This window comes from Trachurus japonicus, chromosome 9 (genome assembly GCF_045865225.1).
Source record: "Trachurus japonicus isolate A0001 chromosome 9, Traja_1.0".
Classification (NCBI taxonomy): domain Eukaryota; kingdom Metazoa; phylum Chordata; class Actinopteri; order Carangiformes; family Carangidae; genus Trachurus; species Trachurus japonicus.
The window spans coordinates 13,805,633-13,832,223 of NC_140915.1; the positions used below are offsets into that span (position 1 = coordinate 13,805,633).

Here is a 26,591-nt window from a genome sequence, read left to right on the forward strand (position 1 = left end):
CTTTTTTAGTCGCTCCACCTGCACAAACGGTCTTGTATTGCTGTTGCCTCAACAACTGTTTCCTGACATGTTGTGTTGGAACAGGAATCTGTATCCAAATAAGTAGTGCTACTACTCATTAGTTATAGAAATATTTCCTTCACTATCTTCACTCTTGATGCAGAGTGTTACACCTCTAGCCTTGTGAGCCTGCAGTTGGCAGCTTGGTGATGATCTCTGTGTATAAATAAACAACAATTGTTAATTGGCTTTTAAGAGGAACGATGCAAGCCTGGTCGCTTTTCCGCTGTTTTGCTAACCCTCCTCTCAGTCATGTGCGTTTGTTTACAACAAAGCCTGAGAAAAATCAAAAAATAGAGCGGTGGATAACATCATATAACGTATATGATGTTACAACGTGCATATCTGTGTAGTCATAAACAAGAGATTGTGGGTTACAGAGCGTGTTTGTGTTGCGGTGCCGAAAAGACGAGAGCTGGGACACCGGGGCGGCGGCCAAGTACTAACTACACTGATGTTGCAAGGTTGGTTTTCAGCCATGAGACGCAGGTGAAAGGCAGAGAGCCTCTGTTCTCACTCGTAATAAATCACAAGTCATGTAGTAAACTATCACAACAATTACTCGAAAGCTTTTTAATTAAGGTAAAAATGTAGCATAGCCATGGGAGAAATCCTATTCTAGTCAATACTAGCTCAGCTTCAACATTCAATAGATAGTCCTCCAAGGTATCAACTTTGTTTTTATTCCACGTCCTTCTTCTTACACACAGACAAAAACAAATCTACTGTATATCAAGATTTTTGTTCATGCTATGTGCCAGTAAAATAAATCAGTCTCCCACCTCTGCCCCGGCCAACTTAATGTGAATCCGCATTCCCTTTAAAGCGAAGCTGGCGATATGGACGGCGCGAGCGCTAACAGAGCCTCAGGCTACGTCCACATATATCACATTTACATCTGGAGTCCAAACTATTCAAGCCTGTAAACAGAGAGACTTATGGAAACACTGTTGGAGCTTTAGTTTGAAAACTCATGGGGGTCTTGTGGACAGAAACAGAGACGTTTGGACGCAAACACCTGCCTGAATGTTATCCATCACAACTACTAGTAGACAGTGAATGCAGCACAGTCACATTGCCCAAAAAAGCGAGCCGTGAGTGTGATATGTTTGAAATAATCATGATACTGATTTAAAGTCGTATCACCTAGGTATTGGATTTTTTTTTCTCTCTTCCCCTACATATTGAAATCATGGTCAGCTTCAAAAATCCAGTAACAACCAAGCTACATCATTTATCCTTGACTCGGGAAGGTTATTCCTCCACTGCATTCCCTGAACATCAATCAGCATCAGTCTAATGGATGATTTGTGAATATAAATCCAGGATTTGGCCCCACTTGAGAATTTTTGGAGGAGCACAGGAGGCAGCTAGGAGTCCACTTGAGCAGATCGCTGAAGGAGAGCATGAGACACGTGTGAGATTTCCTTTTTTTTTTTTTTTTGTCGACTTAATCAGCTAAATGAAGAACCCAGTGGAGGAAAAAAACACAACAACAACACAATCATTAGAAGTGAGATAATTCCTCTAAGTCCACTGACACAAATGCAGAGGAAGCTACATCTCTAACCTTGTCAGGCACTTGTTTCATTTATCCTTGACAGAGGTGAACTTTGCTCTGGTATCAGTGGTAACAGAAGGCCCCAGAGGCCATGAGAGCAAACCCGCTGATATAAACCCTTCAGACACAAGCACAAGCCACACTGCGGCAAAGATGGTACACTACACACACATAAACACGACCACGTGCACACAGACAGGAGCTAGACACACACACACACACCTCCACAGCCTTCTCTGTATTCAGCAGATGTTTTTACTGAACCCAGGGGTTGGCTTTTAAAGATTATACAGCACTCTCTCACTCTCTCGTTCTCTCCCCACATCAGGTAGGATTTTTTTTTTTTAAACAGGAAATTGCCTGATCCGCCGTCCCAAAGGGAGTGCTAGTAGTGCAACTCGAATCCAAACACAAACACAGACAAAAGACACAGACTCACAAAGAAACACTAACGGGCACAGAGGAATGAACATCACCTTTTCTTTCCTTTTTTTTTTTTATTCGTACCAATACAAAAACTACACAACAGAGTTTGTACATTTGTGATCCACCTCGACAAAGATCATGATATTAATACCTGCAGCTTATAAGATCTACAGTATGTAGAAACTGAGATTTCCCCAACGCTTCACTGTGACACAATCGTCATGTTCAGTTTTTTTGAAGGAGGGCATCTTGGTAAAGATGCATTTTTCAACTGTTCAGCAGTTTACTTAAGTTCAAGTTCAAACGTATCTAGTTGACGTAACTCCTTAAAGCCTGAAGCATCAAATAATTGACGGAAATTTCTAATTGTTTGAAATTGGAGCCTTTGTTGGACTTTCTGACAAACAAAAAAAGCAATTTGCATATCTTTACTTTAAGTTTAATTCGTATTATACTTGATACATCCCGCATTTTTTAAATGTATTGCTCACAGTTTAGCAGTTTAAGACTTTTTAGAAGAAAAACTATGACACTGATGACGTAGAGGTCTCTAAAACTGTAATGTATCAAATATGATACACTTGGCATTAAAGTGTTAATCCCATTTAACACAGATGAACTGAAATTTAATCCATGGTGTTTCATCATCAAGTTCTAATTTTATTACTTCAGTAGTCAGAACAAACTGTTTTATGTTAAATCACTTTGGGTTAAAAGGCAGCGTGTAGCTTTTAGGCTCAGTCATTACCAGGATGCAGGAAGATCAATCCACTGGCAGAACTGGTCAGGATAAACTCAAGCAGCACAACGACTAATGATCTTATTGTTTTGTCTAACCGTATAAAGCAGGACTTTCACAAAAAAAAGACACAAACTGTAAGGCTAAATCCACACCAATACTTTTTCCAATACTTTTATCCACTTTACCATTTTAGCCACTTACAAAACAGAATCTAAGTCCACATAAACATGGTCTAAAAACACACACACAGTTGCTCATACAGTTGGAATAATGTATTTTTTTTATCCTCTTCTCATGAAATGATTCAACAATCTGATTTATTCTTGATAGATAAAGTGTATAGCTCTTCACTGTGTGAAAATTAAACCACAATTGACCTTTATAACAGGAATAAAGAGAGGAATGTGTCTGAAAACAAGATTATTCCAATTTTATAGGAAACCGTGTATATCATATGACCATTCGCCAGCACTGGGGATGCTCCTGTCTAGTCTGCAGTTGGTTTGTTGCAAGAAAGACACCAAGGTCAACAACACTAATCGTCAATTATGTTGCATTTAGCGTTGATAGTATTGACTGGTACAGTAAGACTCGATCAAGAAGCAAACGTGGGTTTTTAAACCAAGTTAGTGGCGTTTCTAGAAGTCTCTCCTTTAGAGGACTTGTGTAGTGTGGATACCTGATGTCTGAGTTGCTTCTTGAAGAAGCAGCAAAGTTTTGCCAGTCTGGAGAAAACAGGTGTTAACTAGAAAAGGCCCTGAGCTCCAAAAGAGCGCTCAAGGTAACGGAAAGGCAGAGGCACTGGGGTCTTATTCACTCTTCAAAGTTTGGTTCATTTATCATTCAGAGATGATTTTTCAAGCTAAGGTACCATGTCAGAAAATATCCTAAAACAACATCTCTGTCATCCATCTTCCTCTTGATGTCTCAACGTTGTGCTGAGCTTTCAAAACCAGTAAACTTCAGAGGTGTTGTAGAGTTGTTGAGACATTTAGAGTCAGACAGATGGAGGGGAGGGGTGGGGGGGCTCGAGGGAGGGTTGTAGTTCATCTTACCTGTGATTAGCTGCGAGATACAGCTGCACACACACAGCCTAAAACACTGACATTTTCATTTTATATTTAACGTTTATCCATGGAAGACTTGCTGTGCACACATGCCCTTTTTCAGCTTGGTGCTGCCTCACATCTGTGCACACACCAGGGAGCTGCCCGGTACATATTAGCCTCCGAAAAACTCCACTGAAGCACAGGGTTGGGACTTAAAGTGCCTTGCTCTGCAGCACCTCAGTGCTAGGTGTTGACGTAGAGAGGAGGTGCTCATTATCTTACAGCTGGGGGGTCGGTCGACAGTCGTCCATGAGGAAAACCCCATCAGGCCGGTTTCATCAGGTGTTCTCTGAACCCTCTGAGGTCGACAGATGTTTTTTTTATTATTATTAACAATTTTTGTGGTAATACAGCTTAGAATTATGGTTTATATGTTGTTCAAATCTGTTGACTCTTCACTTTCTGATTGGAAATGAGCTAGAAAGCCTTGAGGAAGCTCCTAAACCTTTGTCTAAAGCAGAGTGACAGACAGTTACATGACAAAATCTAATTTTTGGCATCTCTCATACTTTTTTTCCCCACTATTTCAATCCAATATTGTGGTATTTTTTTATGACCTTCACCATTCATTCACCACAGAGTTGGAGAATTTTAAATTATCCTTTATTTATTTATAGCTTTATTTGATAGGACAGTGTAGAGAGATGGGAAAGCAGGGAGGAAGACCGGGGGGGATGACTTGCAGTAAAGATCGTCTCGGCTGGGAGTCCAACCAGCGACCAGACTCTGTCCACCAATGGAAATTGTGGAATAAAGACTATCTATATAGTATCTTTAATATTTGGTAAATTACAAAATAATGCATGACTGTATGTTTATCCATGACAACGAAGCTCCCCTGGCTTTAACAAAGTGGCCATTTTGCCCCAAACTTTCCCTGAACCTAACCAAGCTGTTTTGTGCCTAAACCAAACCAAACTTTAACCACAGCGTTTTTCTTCCATGAGACTGAATTTTATGGGATGTCTTCCTGCTGATAGAGGCGTTAGATCATAAAACGTTTCCATGTGTTGAAGGCTAGAAGGCACGGACAAGCAATGTGTGTGAGTGTTTTTTGGTGTAATTATGAAGACTTGTTGGTAAATAGTGGCTTTTATCATGCCAGGCATGCCAATCCTTCTTCAAGTTTATAACCCAGAGCCATCATCACTGAATTTGAAGTATTTCGGAGAGAGTTAATATAACTAGTAGAAAATATAAAGTAGAGCGTTGACAGAAACTTCTTTGGTTGGACCAAACTGTGGATGGTGCAGTTCTTCAGTACGACGAATGTGGCAATGTCTAATCAATCAATAGTCAATAATAGCGAAGGAGGAAAGAGCAGCATGGCAACAAGTGGGAACTGTAGAACTGAAAGGTGTAACTTCTTTTGGTCAATACAGACTTACATAGACAGATACAACGTGTATATATCGTCTGTCAGTTCGTTATGTTCTGTTGTTTCTATCCTAATTCTGTTGAATTCTGTTTTTTTGTTTGGATGTTTTAACCTCAACTAGGATTCAGATAGAAGCCCAACAGTTTTACATATCTGTAGCACTGCTGTTTATCTGTTTATATCACTGTTGAATGAACAATTAAATAACTAGGAATAATCACATTTTTAACCATTTGCTGCTGTTTCTGGCTTTTTTTCTCTCTCTCTCCTCATGACCTGCATTTGTTTTCTTGGTTTAGCACCACAAAGGGTGGAAACCTTTTCAAACATATTTGCACTGTTAGTCTTACAGCTGAACATTTTATACTGTTACTGTGCAGGTTTGTGGCCATCACCAACTCTTCCCTGGGAACTAGGCTATTAAACTTTACTGAGGTGAGTTTCCTATGTGAGCCACAGAGGGGAGTGTGACACCATGGTGGGTCAAAGGGGAAGTGGGGGACAGAGAGTAAAGCCAGGGACACACCGAGCCGACCGTCGGGCGTCGTGCCTCGTCGGACGGCGTCGGCAGCTCGTCTGTTTGGTGTGTTCCTCTCCGTCGGGGAGCCTCGGCTCTTGTCGGATCTCGTCGGGGCCGATTGAACATGCTCAGTCGGGACTCGTCGGCCGTCGGGAGAGTAGACTCGTCGGGTACTCTGATTGGCTGTGTGCTAGCTATGGCGATTCTGATTGGCGGTGCCCTAAGCGAATCAGCGCGGTGTGTGGGAGGGACGGAAGTGACCACAGTAAACAAACGGTGTCCTAGCCTGTCCTACAGTAAAAATTGTATATAAAATAAAAAGAGGAGTAAAGCAATATATTAAGCGGCAATATACTGTATATATTTAAACATCAAAGATGTTCAATCAAACCCACATAGTTTGAAACAACGTTCAAAACACACACAGCTCACAACTAAGCATATAAAGCTCGCTAGCTTAATGCTAACGTGTAATGTAAAACACCATAGACGGGCTAACAGAAATTAGCATCGCCTATCGCCAATTCGCGGCAACCGAGCCACAGCAGTAAGCTGCTAAAAACTGTTTTAATTTCGGCTTTAGCGCCGTTAAAACGTGGCTGGTTAAATTGTTTTGGGGAGATTAATGTTGTCTCATTGATGAAATTAACTGTGGCAGTGGCATTAGTTTGTTTGAATGAACAGTGAGCAGAGCTGCCCCTGGTCTGTATGGGTCTGTATTTCTATGGGGGAGTCCTCGCCACTCAGTCGCTCTGGTCGGCAGTCGGGGCAGTGTGTTTCACTTTTTCCTTTCTCCCGACGAGAGGCGACAGACTCGTCGGCCAAAGCCGTCGGCGTCGGGACGCGTCGGGAAGCGTCGTGGCGGTGTGTCAGGGGCTTAAGAGACAAAGATGCAACATAGGAATGGAAAGGTGAAAAAAAGAAGGAAACAAAGAGAGAGAAGAGAGCAGGCAGTGTAACTGGTGTATAGTAGCATTGTAGTTGTTGTGCTCCCCTCAGATTAAAGGGGAGGAAACACTGGATGTGGAGGACGCAAGAGCAGTGTGACAGGTGGCAGGCAGTCTCTGGCTTAAACTGTAGGACTAATCAACTATGATATCATTCTGAAAAAAAGAAAAATAATGCAAATGTCACGCTCGCTGTGATGGTTTACACAACTCAAGCAAATATCAGCTAACTGAGTTTGCTAATTATTTCTTCTTCCACACAGAAGTGAATGGAAACTAATGGCTGTCTGGAACACAACTGCATCTGCATCATGGTTTTCTTAACGGCTGCTCTTGATGTAATATTCATTCAGTTTAGAGCTAAAACAGTCAATCTATTGGTTGTTTGACAGAAAATTCATCTTGACAATGAATGGATTTGTCATTTCATTAAAATGCTACACAATTCACATTAAATTTGCTGGTTTTCTTAGTCCTCCTTGGTGTTAAACTAACATTATATAGATCCAACTATTTAATATCAAACAAACATTTGGTAAAACCATAATATATTGTGTTGTAATCAGACTAAAACAGGTAAAACTTCAATTAAGTACTTTAAAGCTAGTTTTAAACTCCTTTTATTTTGAAAGATCATCAAACAAGCACAAATAAATCTACAACCTAAACCACCAATCAGTGTATTTTAAGAGATCTGATATGTTGGCATGCATAGAAATGGAAACAAAAGCGCTGGACCAAGAAAAAAAAAAAAGAAAAAAGAAATGGATATGCTTTTCCACGAGGCAACACAACCAATTTCAGGTGACATTTTACATCAATGGCAAACAATCGTGACTGTCGGCCAGAGTGCAGCGATGTCAGCCTGTTTGGCAAACACGTCTGTTCACACTGCAGCACACACACACCGAAAGCAAAAAAGCCAAGGCTCATTTTTGTTGTTTTTTTGTTTTTTTCCTTCTTTCTTCTCCACGAAAAAGTGTCCTGTGGTTTGTACAAACCAGGAGAATGTGATTCTGCCGAGAACAGTGGCTTTAACTTTGACCTGAACGTGTCAGTAGTGGCTTCACAGTGAATAAACAATAATAACAATGGATAAAAAGAAAGAAAAAAAAGAACGACTGGCCAGAGAGTGTTCTAAGGTTAGGACTCAAACCAGGTCGATTCATGAAGTTTATTGGTAGATTAGAGGACTCTGTGGTCACATAAAGCCCTGCAACCTCTGAGGTAAGATCATTGTGCGCTGAATCTATCTTTGACCTTGTGTGTGTGAGTCCCTGCAGAAATGTTCCTCCAGTTAGAGAAGAGAAGAAAAACCAGCAAACAGCAGCAGCAGCAGAGTCAGAGAATGTACTGTAGAATAACTTTGTATTTTATGGTTTGCCCCTTGTGATCAGATCAACAACATGCAATAAATGGTGCGAAACACCTGGGAACACGGCAGGAAAAGGCTAAAGTAGAAATTCAACACTGAATATGGTTTCCTGAGATAACGCATTTGCAATCTTTTAGCACGGTGAGCTCCAAAAAAAAACACCCTGGCAAGGCAATAACCACTTAACAAGATGTTGCCCAAAAGAATGAAGAAGAAAAAATAAAAAAAACAGTTTGAATACTCCCACTTCAGCTCCTAACAACAAAGAAATTAGATCAGGCAGGAGCCCTGGAGTCAGATTGGGTCAGATAGAAGATCAAATGTCCATCTCCCCTGTGGAGCTTTGTAAGCACCACATCAGCACCACTTTTCACCACCAGCTAATACACCTAATGGACCCCGCCATATAAAGGCTGTATTCCCCTGTGACGGCATGTGTGTGTGTGTGTGTGTCTGTGTGTGTGGGTGTGTGAAAGACACAGTTAGATCGGCTGGGAGAGACAGGGAGAGAAAAAAACAAAGGGAGCGACACAGATGTACAGACGGCTCAAGCTGCAAAGCGAGTATGTATGAAAATTCAACTTTTGGCCCCTTGAACCAACTCATTAAAGAGATTGTTTTATCAACTTTTAGAAATAACTCCAGAATTATATTGTTATTTACAACAAAAAAACAGGGTTATAGCAACAGCTGGAGGCAGCAGGCACGCCAGTGAATCACTGCATCCTGCTAAAAAAAGAACTATTGATGTGCATTAACACCTTGTAAAACTGCAGATTGTCATTTTCATACCAGTTTAAATGAGGATAAACAGAACAAGACACCGAGGTTCATTAGTGAGCCAGTTTTGTTGCCTTTGAACAGAGCCAGGCTACAGCCGTCTCCCCCCTCTGTTTCCAGTCTTTATGCTAAACTTAGTCAACCAATCCAGATGTGGGAGTGGTCTCCATCTTTTCATCTCCTCACTCTGTGAACAAAAAAAACTTCTCAAAATGTCAAACCCCTTCTCTCAGACAGCCATCTCAAGGTCGCTCAGATTAAACCCGACCCCCCCGTTCTCACCGTCCAGCTCCGCACACAGGTCGAATTTAAAGCAAAATCTGAATCTGTTTTTGTCTTTGTCCTGATATGAAAGTTTTACAGTTGTAAACATCCCCCAAAAAATGTATAGAAACAATTACAGGGACGTCATTAAAAAAAAAAAATCTTATTTACTGTGATTTACAGTTTCCGTGCTTTTAATCTGGTTGTGAATGCAGCGTTACGTGACCACAGTCCACCAAATGAAACAAATGGCTCCTTATCCGCTGCAGTGAAATGAGTTGTCAGAGCTCATTGAAAACACTGCCATTCTTCAGTATAAAAATGTCTTATTACTTCCTTCTTTCACCGCGCTCTCCTCCTCTCCTCTCCTCCTATGCCCCCCTCCCTCCCTCCCTCCCCCTCCCCCTCCCCCCTCTCCATCCCTCCATCCCTCGCTCGCTTTATTCCTCTCTCAGCCTCGCTAATTTGCAATTGATTAGCTGTCCTCTCGCAGCTCAGTCCCATGCTCTACACCCCGCGCACCCTCCTCTCTCTTTATCCCTCCTCCTCCTCCTCCTCCTCCTCTCCTCTCCTCCCCGGCTTACTACCCCCACCACCCTCCCCTCCCCTCCACCCCGCCCGCCCGTCCTCTCCTCCGTCTACGAGTCAATTTCTCTTTAACGAGCGTTGGTACATTTCACTCCCCGGGCACCAGAGCCCTTCTGTGTAAATAAAACAGAGAGCAGAGCCAAAAATCAATGGGCCTATTACCCCCAGAAAATGCTAAACAAGCAATATTAGCAATTCACTTGGTAGCGGAGGCCGACTGCCTTAATGGGACTGTAGCTGCCCCCCCTCCCAAACAACATTGCCCCCCCCCCCCACCTCCCCCTCCCCCCCCCCCCATCCCCTCTCTTCAATCTCGGTTTCCACTCAACGAGCCACACACGTCGTATCATTGCACTGAATGCCATGGATAGAAAACACACATTAACGCCCGTGCACGCTGCACACAAACACACAGCCTGCACGTCGAAATCATTTGCTTCCAAAACTCACACACACACACAGGCTCACAGACACACACGCACACACATACACTGAAAACAAGCACACAAAGGCTTCTGGCAGAAACTAGGGATTCACTCTCCAAAACTGTTTCCTGACAGAAATCATTGGGCACCAGACAGAGTAGAGCCACCGTCCACGTTTTATCGCTTTTTGTTTTTTCTTCCTTTTCCCCCCAATAAAAACAGACACACAAACACACACACACATATACACACACACACACACACACATACCATCAGCAGCAGACAGCAGGATTTATAGTAGACAACAACCCATATTTCATCAAACAAGTCTGATTAGTGTGCCAGTAAAAAGCTGTGTGGTGTGTGTCAGTGTGTGTGTGCAACGTTCACACACAGGGAAACACACACACACACAACACAGCAGAAACAAACACAAAGACCAACACATACCCCCTAGTAAACATCTAAAATATATGAGCACATACAGACAGACAGACACACACACAAATACACAAATAGGGCACACGAAACTAAATCAACAACTACAGTGTACATACAGACACACACACACACACAAATGGACCCACACACACGCACACACCAAGCAAACATGTACAGTATACATACGGGCTGTTATACAGACACCCCGCAACACACACACAGAGAATGCAATGTAAACACATAATATACATACACACAAAAAGATTCACACACAGCAAGACAAAGACCGAGCATTTATCACATCCTGTCATACTTACGAGCGCTTGCACACACACACACAGAGACACACACACGCACGCGCACACACACGCACGCGCACGCACACACGTCATGTCCCTGGAAATGGATGTAGCTGGTTAGCTGTGGCCCATTTAGCCTGGCAGCTGATGTGTGGTTAACACAGACATTTATGCTAATGACCCTCCGTGTTTAAAAAAGGCAGCAGTAATGTAAAGGCTCGTTAAAGGCCAAATCCTCGCTCACTCCACTCATTTCTCAGCCCATTTTCTCTTTCAATTAAACTGATGAAATTATTATTCACATGTGAAATTACTGCTCAACCCTCACCAGGGAACAAAACACGCTGAAACAGAACAAATGAGAGACGGGAGAAATTCTTAAGCACTGCTCTCTCTTTCCCTCTCTCTCCCCTCCCCACACACATCATCCCATTATGAAACATATATTTAACACACTACTGTTCCCAGTTTGTTCCTCTCATGTTGTAAATCATTGTCTGAATTATCTAGGCTCGGCCCAGATGATTGTTTAACTGAACTTAGCGCAGGACCAAAAGTGTTTTCAAAAACTTCAAAGACTCAGACATTCAGTTTGATTTGCTCCTCAAGTTGTAACTGTATAACTGTATTTCTTTTGTGTTTTATTCTAAAAGACAAGTAAAATATGATAAGAAATTTAAAAAAAACATGTTGAAAAGAACAAATAAATGTGTAAAAACACGAATTACATGTCACCAGTGGCTGTCATGACAAGTTGCTACATGGTAAATCTATATCATGCAGTAAACAGAACTTATTTCTGTCTTTTCTGTCTGGAAATAACTTTAAAAAAGAAGTGTTGTTTAAGATTATGAGAAAGCAAACACTAGAATATCAGAAAGCCACCCACAACAAGGAGAAACAGTGATTAAAAGGAGGTAAAAACAAATGAAACATAGGTATTGTGTATCTATAATCATCAGTCTGTTGTACTGTACCTGGAAAAAACATGGTGGTGTGTTTTGAAACTGAACCGACAGCACCTACAGATTTCAGCATGTTGATCTTATTTTTTACACCATCTGCATTTATCTGCCACCTTCTACAGTGAGGAATCAGTTTCACTTCCTTTTTACACTCAGACGGTAAAAAAAAAGAAGAAAAAAAAAGTTTCCTACCTGCTTGTGCATCTCGATGTTGAGCCCGTATGACATTTCGTAGTACTGGAAAAAACAAAACAAAGATCAAAGTAAGGTCAGACAGACGTGTCTTCTCTGTTCTGCTTTTTGCACACACATACACACACACACGCGCACACACACCCACACAAACACACACACACACATACATACATACACAGGTAGTCAATGGCACTCACCATGACATAGTGTCTCTGCATCTCAGTTTTCTCACTGGCCAGTTTCTCACACTCCAGTTTCAGACTGTGTGGCAGAGACAAAACGTTATGTTAGTGTTTGTCACAACCAAACCCACCGCAACCCTCACACACACACACACACACAATGAAAAAGTAAAACAGTTGAAATCAAGATACTGTTTGTCACAAAAAGACCACGGAAACTTTAAAGGATTAAAATGAAGGTGTCACTTGTAGACCACTGAACCTTTAAGTGACTACATCCTGTTACTTTACATTTGCATTTCTAAATTTGAGTGCAACATAAAAAGAAAGAAAGAAAAAAGAAAGAAAGAGTCTCTTGAATCACACACAGACACACACACACTAGTTTGCCCTGCAGACACAGAAGACACTTACTCAGCAGGTACTGTGCAGTAATTAATGGATCAATAGACAACCACACAAAACTCATCATATATTCTTACAGTGCGAGTGGACGCCCCGAACTGCACCATCGACAAAAAAGCAACCTCATAATGAGGATCCATTTTACAAGTGTGGTTACAACTAAAGCTCAACTCTTTCAGATTGTTGGTCGTAACTGGGAAGCTGTGATGTATCACTACAGGAAGCTTTTATGGGGGAAAGCATCAGGTGAGTAATGGTATCAAACTGGTGCAGGTGGAGTCAGGATGCTGACGGATAAAAGGAGGGATTTAAAGGTTAGACTCTCAGGCTGATGTATATTCACTTCAGTGCGTATTTTTGACCCACCCTTACCCCCCACTCTCACCCTCCCACCTACTCCCACCTACTCCCCCATTTCCCCATCAAATCAGCATCTCCCTGCTGTTCGGATTTCACCGGCATGCAGCAGTTTGATCACATGCGGCGAGCGTGCACCGGGTCCTCGGTTCAGCTCCTTTCCGGATTGGCCCGGCGCAAACCGGACCGCCGGTTCATCTCACCAGGTGATTGGGTAATAATTACAAGGTGGGCCAGAGGCGAGCGATTATTATGCATTGGTGTCGTGCTCATGGTTCTTCCCCGAGCAATGTATTTCACACTTCATCATGTCGGGTAAAAAAAAGCATTTCACGCCACTTGCACTTGCAGAGAGAGAGAGAGAGAGAGATGGAGAGGGAGAGAGAGACGTGCATACCAAGGTTGATGGAGTTTAACTGTGGTAAGTCACCAAGACTGAGTGAGCGATGGACCCGAGACAAAAAAACAAAACAAAAATAAAACGTGGACGGGCAGTGTGTTGTTGGCTCTATCTGCAGGATCAGAGGGGAACCGGTTTGTTGGATCTCCAGATGGATATTTTACCTCACACCGAGCGTGTTTTACGTCTCAATCAAATCCTCCACAAAAAGAAAAAAAAAATCCTGTTTTATATTTCATGGCATTGCATCATGCCTTTCCTTAATATTCTGGTGATATTGTATGAGTCACACATGACTGGTGGTGCAGGGCAGGTCAGCATCACAGACATTAACCTCTTTCTAACATAATCTGGTGGGGAGGGGGTGCGGGGGGTTCAATTTATAATGTGGGCTGAGGTCAACTAACACTATTATTATCACCATTGATTAATCCACATCCATTCTCTCATTAATCATCTGCTCTTTATGATGTCTGCAAATGATGAACAATGACATCTTCCCATACTCACAAGTGAGTTTTTCATTTGTTATTTTATATAAAGCGACAGTCCAAAACATGAGATAATCAATATATTTCTCCCTTTTTCACAATAAAAGTGTAAGAAAACTAATGAAATTACTGACAATGAAGAATCTGGGGGGAAATTTTCTTTCTTTTTAAAAAAAATCCTTATTGCATTTATTTGATTAAAACTGCTCCTTATCAATTTTCTGTCACTCAACCAATCAATTACTTAACTACTTGCTGTCACTCAGATATGGCTTTATTAATCTCGTTTCATTCCACTGCTGAAAGTTGTATTATTATTATTAAATAGTTGACCTATGGCCGATGAGAGGATGTTTTCGTGCCACTCTTCCTCCAGACTCTCACCTGTGATACTGGGCTTGAAGGAACTGGAACTCCTCCTTGATCCGGTCGCAGGACTCGGTGACAGTGAACTTGAACGGCTGTCCCGGCTGGTGGGGGACCTCAACCCAAACCAAACGGCATGTGAGGGGAAGAGAGGAAGAACTGAGCCACCAAAGTTCAGTATCACGACACACACACACTCATATATACACACACACACACTCACACACACACTTATACACACTGGCACACAGAGGCAAGACTGTAGATGACAATAGGCCTCTGTGATGCGGATGGCTTTTTGGTTTCTCACAGTCTCCTCACACGGTTACCCACGCACACTCTCATACACACACACATACACACACACATACAGCTGCAGCGGTTTGACAATGAGCGCAATTGTCCGTGCGAGCGCGCAGTGGCACGGAAACTTGATCTAAACTGATTACGCATCAGGCGCGCGGCTGTTAATCTGCGCTGTTTTGACACACTTGCCTTGGCTGCTGCTGCTGCTCTCTCTCTCTACTTACCGGATGCCGTGCCGGGGGGTACATCTTGCTCAGGTCTCGAATCATTAAAAATGTATTGCAAAGTTCATCCACATAAACACGAAAAAAAAAGAAGAAAAAAATAAATAAATGTGCAGGCACGGATCTTTCCTCCTCTCCCTCCCTCCTTCCTTCCTTCCCTCTCCGTGCGTAAAAGGTCAGTCAGTGGTCGGTGTGCGGGCTACGTGCAGGTTCCGTGAAGAGAGAAAACATCCTCAGATCTGTGGCCGGGTCAAAGATAGTGAGAGACTATTTTTTTAAAAAAACAAAAAAAAAGTCCATTCAGTGTGATCATCAGAGCAGGAGTTGCTTCAGTCCTCTCCAAAATAAAAATAAAAAAACCTCCAGCGCGTTTTTTCTATGCGCAAAAAAGCTTTAAATTCTCCCACTGAACTAACAACAGATCCTCTATTTCCCACTACAAAGCATCGACTTCTGGCACACCGTGACCCCCGGCGCGCTCAGCTTCTCTCTCAGTCTCGTCGTCACGCGTTTACGGGTTAATTTCCTCCAGCAGCAGCCTCCGTTAATGTTGACATCCTCACGCAGGCAGCACCGGAGGAGCGAGCGACCACCTCGCAGACTGTTGTAGCAGCCCCAGCCAGCCAGCCTGCCCCGGCGAAAGCCAAATTTAGAAGCAACCAGTCGTATACGAGCGCAATTACATATTCACAACAATTACAGGGGTCCCGTACCGTGACGTTGGGACGTGTAGTTTAATTCATATTAGTCGATAATAAGCACTACAGATGTGCGTCTGCTAAAAAGAACTACAACTTCCCGGCTCCTCCGCGAAGCCCCCCCCACCTCCCCCCCCAAAAAAGCCAATGGTGTGTGGTCTGGAGGAGGAGCGACCATTAGAGGCAGCCAATGGGGACGGAGGAGCGTGCACGCTGCGCTCCACCCTCGTGCCAATCATCGATGCGCCGTCCAATCGCCTCCATCAGGGTGCGATTTATGCAGACTCCCCACGTGGGGGGCTCGCTCTGGTACTAAAAGATGTCACAGGGATTAATCTGGAAACTATCTGTTGACTTATGAGTGTGTGTGTGTGTGTGTGAGTGTGTGTATTTTTTTTCTTCTTCTTTAGAGAGACTTCCAGGCAGAGGAGGCAAACATATGGCCCCTCGGTGTCTCCTGCTTTTCCTGTTTTATTTTTTTTAATTGAATCGCCTATTAAAATAGTCTGCCATTATTATGTCCACAGGTTGCACTTACAACCCTGCAATTAAATCCTCATTCAGCTCACTCATATTTACATAAGCCTGCTGAGTATAGGATGTGAATCATATCGTGGCTGACAAGTTCATGTAAACACTTGACTAAATTAAATTAAATTTACATTATTGTTACTGCTACAAAGGTGTGTGTCAATATCTATCTATCTATCTATCTATCTATCTATCTATCTATCTATCTATCTATCTATCTATCTATCATTTACATGGTTCTCCTGACACTTTTCTTTTTTTTGACAGAGGTACAATTTGGAGTTAAGAGCTTTCATAAGCGCCATATTGTCCTTGTGTGTTGCGTCCTATACCAGGACATTTGAGCAAAAAAAGAGTCATTGTTAATGATACTAATATATAACACACATGTTTCCCCTGTTATGACAAGTCAAGATGGACTGTTAGTCACAGTGTAATTGAATTTAAAACATTTCCAACATGCAGGGGCAGGAACATTTTTAGATAAAGGTAAAATAATATATCATATAACAGAATACATGATGAGTATACAGGATGAGTTTCCCCATGATCCTCTTTAGAAAAGGCCAAACATGTTATTTTAAAGTGGATAATGAATCATAGATTTCTGGTTGCAGGTGGTGGCGCCCTGATAGCGCTATGGTAACGTAAGAACATCTGGTTGTATTAGTCAGCTTTCCCCGGCCATGTGCATTAGTTTTCAACGAAGCCAGCGTGAAAGCAATCCATGGAGCAGCGGACGACCTTATATATCATATATTTTGTACAATGTGTATATTTGTGTAGTCTTATCTGTCATAAACAAGAGATTACGGATTACGGCGTCTGTTTGTGTCACGGTGCCGGCAAGACAAGATCTGGGACACCAGGTCGGAGGCTCTGATCTTCCAAGGTTGGTTTTCGGCCAAGAGACGCTAGTAGGAAAGGCAGAGAGCCTCCATTCTCCCTGTAACAAGTGATTGAACCATCACAATTACTCCAAAGCTGTTTAATTAAGGTAAAGGTCTTGCATAGTTTGTCTTTAAGATGCTGATCTAGTAGAACCAAGGCCACGGCTGAATGCTGGTTTGAGCTCTCTCCATGGCGGTGTTGACCACCTGGACGTGGACTGTCATGGGCTGAGCTTATTTAATGTAATAGCTATAAGGAAAAGTACTTTTGAAGACATTTCCTTTATTTTACTTCAACATTTTATACTTAGTGGAACAGGGAATTGCACTGTGAATGCAAAGCTTATAAAGCAATGTGAATGCCTACAGTCTCATTACTTTATCGCCATTTCCTTGTTACGTAAATGAGTTTTATTGTCATCACAGTGGTATATAGAAGACAATCAAGATTTTTCTTGAAGTTAATGCAAAATGCAAAAAATAAAAAAACTTATCTAATGCCACTTTAAATTTAGAGATTAAATGTCAACATGCATTTTAGGAGTCATGTGTAACTTTTTTACCAATTTTAACTTTTTTTTTTAAACCAAAGAATCATAATTATACTTTTATTATTGGGACTGATGTGAGTTTCAAGCTTTATTGTCTATAAGAAAAATGAATACGACTTAAACTTCTGCAACTTTCACAAATAAAAAAGCGCCTCCCACTCAGTTCTATTAATATTTGGTGACATTAAGACTTTATATGCTCCACTTTGTTTACACCTGAGGTCTAATCAAACAGAGCCATCTCAAGACACCATAGTGTACCGTATATGTGTATGTCAGCATGTGTACAGTATGTGTAGAGGCCAGGGCCTTAAAACCATTATGCATTTATTATTCTGTTTACTCCCTGTAACTAGTACTATCCAATTAAAACACCTGTTGTTCAGCTAATTTAACTACATCCTGGCCGGGGCTCATTTCCTCCTCCATCCATCCATCCATCCATCCATCCATCCATCCATCCATCCATCCATCTCTTACACATCCATTAAGTGTGAGGGAACGGCTGTACACACAGCATGTCAGGATACATTTACCTCTGAAAGTATAGATGTTCAGTGTGGGCAGATGAAACGCGCTGTTGCTGGGTCAGCAGCTCGTCTAACCGCTGCGTTCAGTCATTTAGCTGCATTAACTGACTAAGTAACTGTTGAAAATCTTAATCATCTGATGCTGCATTACATGTCGTGTTTCCTCTCTCTGTCTCTCTCTCTGATTTTCTTATCACCTCTTATAGCTATGTTAGGGATTAGATTTATGATAATGTGTGCGCCTAATTGTATCCTAAACCGGCGGTGCTGTACTAACATGATAAAGCGGGACATCTATCATCGTTACATGTTACTTTTTTTATTTTTTTATTCCTCAAACACACGCACGCACAGAGACACACACACACACACACACACACACACACACACACACAGAGAGGTGTACAAATGGTTATCCACAATGTGACACCACATCAATCCTCTCTCTCCTTGTCAGTCTGTCCGCCTCTGACTCCCCCGTCCTTCCTGTTGTCTCTGCCTATCCCTCATACATACACAGCATTGTGCACACATCCACACACACACACACACATACACACACACACATCGCCTCAGCCCATTCAAATACACATCTCTATCCACCACACACATACAAACTAATATCTCAGGTAAGCACAGGGCCTAAAGTGACCTGCTGTCGTGGCGCGTGAATCCACTAAGGCTCCGAAAAGGTAATATCGTGCCCTCCCCTATTTCCCCCTCCTCCAAGGGTTGAGCCGTGATGTGGGCGAGCAGTGGGGAAAGGCGCGGAGGTGAGTGAGGGAGGGAGGGAGGGAGGGAGGGGGGGCAGGTGAGGGAGGAATAAACAGATTTATTTGCCTGCGCCCCTCTCTGATTATTTTGCCCCTGCCTTTTGTTCCAGACCTTATGAAACCCAAATGTCAAGTGAGGCGAGGGCCTCATATCGAGCCCTGTCAATCACGACCCTCTGCGCACCTGAAGCCCTGACGCTGGATTATTGGCTTCAACACAAGGGCCGCCGCCGCCGCCAGCCACGATGCCTCAGACAATTCGACAGCCACGGTTTTTTTTTTTTTTTTTTTCTAAAGAGGAACTTCATTTGGCAGCTGATGCGCAGGAGATTGCACAGGAGCGAATTTTTTGAGGGTAGATGGGTAGCAGGCTGGATGTGTGTGTGTGTGTGTGTGTGTGTGTGTGTGGAGGGCAGAGTGGCTTATTGAGGGAGGGGAGGGGGATTAAGGGGGGAGGAAGGCAGGCTTGTCGTGGGTGGCGAGGAAACCCGGCCTTAACATCTTGCTCAGTGCACTGATCCCGACTAGCTATCAGCACCTGTACATATGTCTCTTAATCTCACTGCAGCTCTCTCCCTCTATCCCTCCCTCCCTTTTCACCCTTTCACTCTCTCCCCCTCTCTTTCTCTCTCACACACACACACACATCTTATTTTTAATATCGCATCCTTGCTATTACAAACCTTAACATCCATGCATCCCTCTTACTGCACATACACACAGTCCACTGATCATAGTGTTTACCCTTTGTCGGGCTTCAGCTGCTGCAGCATTATTGTGCATTATTGTAACTGCGTGGAGAGCCACGTCCAACAGAGATGGTGCAGAAGGTGCAGATTAGATGAAAAGGCAAATAATCAAAAGAAGTTACATCCCAGGAGAAGCAGCTGAAGAGTAAACAACCTCAACCTCGTCAAAGAACCAATCATATTTAATTAGTAAGGTATATTAAGGAAAATGCGCAATTTTTCAAGAGTGGTCCAGACCCTTCATGTAGACCTCCTATCTTCACAAGGGAAAAACGCTGTTGACTTACGAGTCATAACGCCTTCATCTGATTGAATTTTGAGTTTTTAAAAAAATCCCTACGACACATCATGAGCGAAATGTGCATCACTGCAGGTTTCCACCTTGAACTGCAGCGAATTCATCTAATAACACAATCTAATTAAAAAAAAGACCCAGAAAATAAAGATTCAGCCCAATTTTCATACATCACATAGACCTACCAAAGGAACCAATCTGATCAACTCGGACAAAAGGATGCAAACCACAAACCTTGTCAGTACTTTGCAATCTGCATTAGCAAAGCTAGTTACAAACCATCACAGACACACAACCGATTAAAAGATGCTTATTAATATGCGATACCTGTGGATATATGTGTGGATTTTGGTTGCACAACACACTGTTAAAACTGGGGGGGTACCAAAGCACAAAATGTACAAATCCACCACAGAGAAGTCTGTAAACACACTTTTCAATTTGCATTACTCCTTTAAAAAGTGTTTAAAAATCCCTACACGCTCAATAAACAAGTTGCAACAAGCACAACACTCTGATATTGTGATATTCGTCTCAATGGAAACCGCAGACCACAGTGCTGCAGCAGGGTTATGAACCACAATACAGACACAACCCCTCGTTCATTATACCAACCACGTCGTAGTGGTATTCAACAGCAATTCCATTTGTTTTACATGCGTGCACGCTGCAGTTTTAATGAGGAAGTTACATACTCGGTCTCATAAATAGCCCTCACGTTGCACTCATTCTGTCACATGAGATATTATCACATGTTGTAAAGTGTCACTTGCATCTTAACATATCAATTAAACTTTAAAACACTAAAACTATCCAAGGAATAAAATTCACACACACACACACACACACACACACACACACACACACACATCTGAGTCAAATTAGGCACATCCACATAGTATATATAGCTCATTGTAAACACAGTGGTAATTCAAAAGGCTTTTTAATGTCTAATAAATATAGCTTTAGACTTAAAAACACATAAGTGCGGAGCAGAAACCTCTTCAAAGGAAATTAAAAAGACTAAAATGAAAATAATAAATCAGTCACGTTTAGCCAGACTTCAGGATGTGTACACTCTCTCTGCTGCGACAACGACCCGAGGGCTTCTGCTGTTGTCCTATAGGTCAGCGGGGTCAGAGGACTATATTTACCCTCCTTTCACCACTATGCTCTCCTCTGGGTATATATATACAATAATAATATAGCAGCACCTGTCTGTCATTGTCTGTGTGTGTGTGTGTGTGTGTGTGTGTGTGTGTGTGTGCTGGAGGTTCAGTGTCTAACTAATCATACTTCAGTGAGCACTAACCACTGGTCCATGTTCTTAAATCTCTTGTCCTTACAGCAAGCTGCGTCTAAATCCCCCACGGTTGCCCCTTTAACACGTCATTAATACCCGGCGGCCTCCCCTTTGAACAGGGAGCTTGTGTGAAGGGATAACCAGGCCTCCTCAGACACAGAGACAGAGAGGCGGAGGCAGCACAGGGCTGGATTTACTCTGCTACCAGCAGGTTAATCCTGCCTCCACACTGAGCCAGCGAAGGGAAAGCGGCATGTGTGTGTATGTGTATGTGTATGTGTGTGTGTGAGGAAGTATGTGTCTTTATTGGAGACAGTTAAGGATCGGCTCCATCACGGTAACGACTCTGGGGGAACATCAGCATCTGGTGCTCAAAGTCATCCAGTCCCCCCCCCCCCACCCTGAAAGGAACGTACAGATTGCTGCCATTCCTTTATTAGATTACAAATGGATGAATGCAAGTGTTCGTCGTACTGATAAAACCCAAATAGCATAGAGCGTCCAGATGACAAACAGACCGAGACGCTGAAAGCAGAAAAAGGCAGAGGCAGACAGAGATGAAGAACAATTAATTACCGGGGGAAGTGGTGACATCGAGAAAGGATGGAAACAAGAAAAAGAAAAAACAAAAAGAAAAAGAAATCCTGAGGGCCCAAATAATGCAGCGAGCTAATCAGAGCTATACAGCGTCCATAAATGTAAACAACGCTAGTTAGTTTATGACAAGCACTGCACAGGAGGTATCAGGGGTAACGGTTTACTGGACCTGAAGAATTCATGAGCTGTATATAAATAATTAATCGTCTGTTTACAATGGACTTTAACATAGTCACAAGCAGATATAAGTTGACATCATTGCGGGAGGCTACAGTATTTGGCCTCGCTTATATTAAAACAACTGTCCACAGTGTTGTAAACCATTTGGTGTATCAAATACATCAAATACAGTTTATCCCTCAAACTATAACACTCGTACCACTGTAACAAATCAATTCCTTAAATGCATCTGAAAAAAAACTTTGTGCGTACAACTGATAAATTACATTTTTGTTCAATTTAGTGGATCTCATTCTCCAGGCGGCAATAAGTCGGAGCTCTCTTGTCTTTTTTAATATAAAAAAGTCGCTCTCTTTGTCTGTTGTGCAGACGACTCTCAGATAGAGAGTCGGACTTTTAACATTCTGTCTCCTCTTCAGTCTAAAAGACTAATCAGCCACTCGGCGGGGCTCTGGCTGCTAACCAGGACTAATTCTGCCTCCTGCTGGCTGGTGACACACACTGGGACAGCCATGATTGGCTGTTTAGCACCAGGGGGTACACCTCTGATTGTCTGCTTAGCATATTTTCTCCCCTCGTTCTGTTGGCACATACTCGCTCTTAGTCTCATTGCAACGTTCGCAACGCAGAGGGAAATGGGAGGAAGTTATGTCTGCAAGTGTACGTGTGTTATTATGTGTGTGTGTTTTTACATTGCTTGCCACATGACTGTGTTTGCGCAAAAACCAAAAAAAAAGCCAGATTCATCACCACCGAGCCAAACCCTCCCCTCCTTCCTTTCCTTTCTCCTTTATTGTTCCCCCTCTTTTTCCCTTTCCCTCCTTCCACCGCGGCGCAGATCAGATAGAATGTCACCTCTACAAACTGCCGCGAGCTAATTAGCTGTTAGCCATGTTTGTGTTCTTGACTGATGACAGGATCATTTACTCTGGTCTCCAGCTGGCTCTGTTTGTCGGAGCCATCTCATTAGCATGGCAAATTAGTCCCACTCAGTCAGGGTTGCGCCTCGCCCAATGAGAAATGATTGGAATGCAAATCAATCAAGAGGGCGGGGAAATGGAAATCGCCAAAATTGTGGTGAGGAGGGAATAGGATGAGAATATTTTGTGGTTTTTGAGGAGGAGATGGAAAAAAACAGTTTGTTTTTCTCGAAATTAGAGACAGAAAAAAGCAAGAAAGGTCAAGATTGAGCCAGTTTAAGATGGGTTTGTAGGGTCTGAAGAGTCATTCATCATTTGCTTTAAGAAAATACAACTATTCCAGGGCGACGCTTTGCACTGTTGCATGTGATTGTTATTAGTCTGAGGAAATCAACTGTAAATTGTAAGAACATTACTCCGAATTTGTGAGTTTAATTCCCCTAAAAGCTCTGATTTATCCTCCACATCAAGGCTCAGATTTAATCAACAGCAGCCATATATCAACTCAGAGCCAGGCCCACCAAATACACCGTGTATCTGAATTAAATAAAATCCTGGGGAAGAAAAAAGAAAAATCTATCAATTAAAAAAAGAAAAACAAGGTTCAACATATTAACAAGCAGCACTGGCTGGCAAAGCAAGCTTTTTTTTTTCTTCTTTTTTTTTCACCATCATTGCTTGTAATTCTGCTAAGTGAGCCGTTAATACGTTTCCCCGCGTAAAACAATCTCTTTAATTCAATATTCTGACATCAGGTTTTTCTCCTCATCAGCAGGAAGTTATTGATCACACTTGGGGGGGGGGGGGGCTTTCACAATAAGACAAATGCATTTTCTCTGCATGTCAGTCAAATCAGTCAGGGCATTTATATTTCCCTTGCTCCTGTTGCCCCTGATTTATCATGTGGCCGAAGTGGAGGAAAGTTTGCGGAGAGCATATATAGCACATGTAGGAACTTAAACAGAGCTGTGTTTTTTATGTTTTTATGTCCAGCACAGAACAAAAGATGGCCGAGCCACCGGGGTTTTCTGGGTACATTTATGTTGTTAGAGGTGCAGGAGGTCTCCGTCTGTCTCGCTTTCTCCTTTCTGTGTGTGTTTTACTCCTTCAAGTCAATCTCTGTGAAGCTGCAGCTATCTCCAGTTTCATTTGCCGACAGGCCTGGCAGCGAGGAGGGGGAGAGGAGGGATGGAGGGAGAGAGGAAGAGGAGGGAGAGGAGGGGGGTCTGGTGGTGGAGAGAAGGACGGAGGTGGAGAGAAGGAGGGGGAGCAGTAATGTAAGAAAATTGGAGGATTAGACGGCGAGCCCTCTTCCTGTCTGCTGCAATCCCCCCTCCTCCTCCTCCTGCTTCTCATGCCTCCATCCACCCCTTCGACTATAATAACACAGCCTGACATACTGACGACCAGCTCCCCTCCCTCTCTTGCCCTTATCCCTAACAGATCTGTCATACCTCCCCTCTGCCTCCCCGGTTTCATCCTCCTCTTCTGTTCTGCACATCTGAAACCTAGGACTCTCTCCGTCTTCCCTTTCTCCTTTTCTTTTTCACTTTAACCTACACTATTTGCGTCTCTCTTTACTCTGTCACTTCCAATTACCTTTGTTCACCTCCCGCCATCATTAGCTCTCTCTCTCTAATCTTTACCAGGACCCCGCCGCTCCTGTGGTGTAAAAAGGACGTGTGAGATGAGATCCCTCGGTGTAAAAAGTCTGAGGCAGATTTTCGGTGTCGCTGTGTTTTTGCATGCGAGTAACAGAGCGTACAGATGTGGTGCTGACATGACACAAAGCAAAGAGGCAGTGGTGCCGGCGCTGGTGGTGGGAGGGAGGGTATATGAGCAATGAGCGAGAGTTTCAGAGTGTACACGGAGGGGTCTGAAAGGGCCTAAATGGATCTGCGATTGGACTCTCTGAGGTCGTCATCAGCCCAGATTGGAGGCCATTAGGGCCTATTTAAAAGAATTACTTCCAGGATGCAATCAAAAACCCTGATAGGTAATCAATGGCAACTAGATCAGGGCACAAAGGCAGTCCATGTGTCTCAATCAGCCACCATTCAGCAGGACAGGGAGATCAGTATACTGGGCAGAAACTGCATTCACTTCTTGTAGTGCATGCATGCGCACACACACACACACACACACACACACATACACGCTGCACATAATGTACAATCGCAAATACCTGAGGTTCATGTATGCAGGCACACAAAATACACACTGGAATAAAAGTGTACAACCTCTGAGACAACATGCTACACACACACTCTCACACGCACACACACTCGCACACACACACACAGAGGACAGTAAGTTGATCTGCAGATGGCCATGGTACTCTGCTCTGCTCCCAGACAGTGATTTATCAGGAGGCATGTAATGCCTCCAACACCACCCCCTGAGCTTTAAAAGAAGAATTACAGGACATAAAGGAGAAAGATGGAGAGAGTGATGGAGGTAGAAGGAGAGAAAGAGAGGAGAAAAAAAAAAGATGAGTGGAGATTGAAAGAGGAGGAGGGAGGGAGGGAAGGAGGGAGGGAGGGGGAGTAATGGGGGAATAGGTATGAGCGAAGGAAGGGAGGAGGTTGTAGACAGACAGGTTGATTTATTAGACCTTCTAGTTAACAGAGCCCTCTGCACAGGCGCGTATACCGTGCACACACACACACACACACGCACACACGCGCGCACACACACCTGCAGCATCCATTGAGAGTGATGAGTGGGGAGAGGTTGGTAATGCTGCTCAATGATGCGTGTGGCGTTTAGTTCAGTCTGAGTGCGCCCGTTTCTCCAGCCATGCAGGCTCACAATATGCCCCGGCAGGTGGATAAAGAGAGAGGGAGAGAGAGAGAGGGAGAGAGAGACGGAGGGAGAAAGAGGAGCGAGGGAGAGAAAGAGGAGGGCGCCAAGGCCACAAATTGGGTCAATATGCCTGGTTCATAAACAGAGCAGAAACCCTCAGAGCAGCCGCGGCACGCTGTGGGGCAAAAATTAGCACCCACATCCGAGCTGCAGGGACCTCTGGGTGCATGCAAACATGCACACATACATATGCAAACAGAGACAGATGCTCAAGAATGTGCAATAACTCGATTTATTAGGTTATATACACCACCAGCACATATAAATGCAGAAACACATATACCAATAGGAACAATAATAGTCCTGACATGATAAAACACCATCAAGAAGGGGATATGAAACACACAGCGCTCCGTGCAATAAGATTACAGGCTATCAGCCCTCAGTAGATTTGCCAGCGGGAGTCCCCAGTATAATAAAATCAGATTAAAGGACAATCATATTTATTTCTAGTATATACAATATATCAAGGTTGCTCAGTAGCTGTTATTGTGATAGGCTGTGAAAAGGCGAGCCTCTGTGTACTCTCCTTCTTCTAAGTTGACGTTAGGCTGTGTTTAATGAGCTTCAGGTGTCAAGGAGTCGGGAATGTAACAGGATATGTTGGCGAGGCTTATTGATTTATTGTTTTTCAAGGAAGCTTTGGTACTTTTGTTATTGCCTGGCTGTCACCGGTAATGTCATTTCACAATCATTTCAGGTGAATAAAAGTTGAGGGACGACGTGTAAATGTGAGCCTGTGATTGCTCCGCCGCTGGATAAAATATTAGAAAGTAAGACGAGCTGGAGAGGTTAAAATGACTTCCGACACATAAACGCATCTCCTGCTCTGAGAATAGGGAGATGTATTGTAATACATGCAAAGATTTAAATCCGAAAAGACACGAAGGAGTGAAAAAAGGA

The 26,591-nt window shown here is 43.0% G+C and overlaps 1 protein-coding gene across 3 annotated transcripts in view; it reads right to left on the bottom strand.

Annotated features, from left to right (window-relative positions):
* LOC146981077 (transducin-like enhancer protein 4) overlaps positions 1-14,909 on the bottom strand; it is a 42,224-nt gene extending 27,315 nt beyond the window's left edge. For 2 of the 3 annotated variants that reach the window (XM_085786026.1, XM_085786024.1), the window contains exons 1-4: positions 14,807-14,908; positions 14,295-14,392; positions 12,273-12,336; positions 12,073-12,117 (exon numbers count right to left, since the gene is read on the bottom strand). In XM_085786026.1, coding sequence (XP_085642152.1) covers positions 12,073-12,117; positions 12,273-12,336; positions 14,295-14,392; positions 14,807-14,851 — 252 coding nt within the window. In that variant the 5' untranslated portion in view covers positions 14,852-14,908. Of the gene's footprint in view, positions 1-12,072; positions 12,118-12,272; positions 12,337-14,294; positions 14,393-14,806 lie in introns of all 3 variants that reach the window. The other variant, XM_085786027.1, reaches the window with a different exon arrangement.
* Between the last annotated feature and the right edge of the window lie 11,682 nt (positions 14,910-26,591).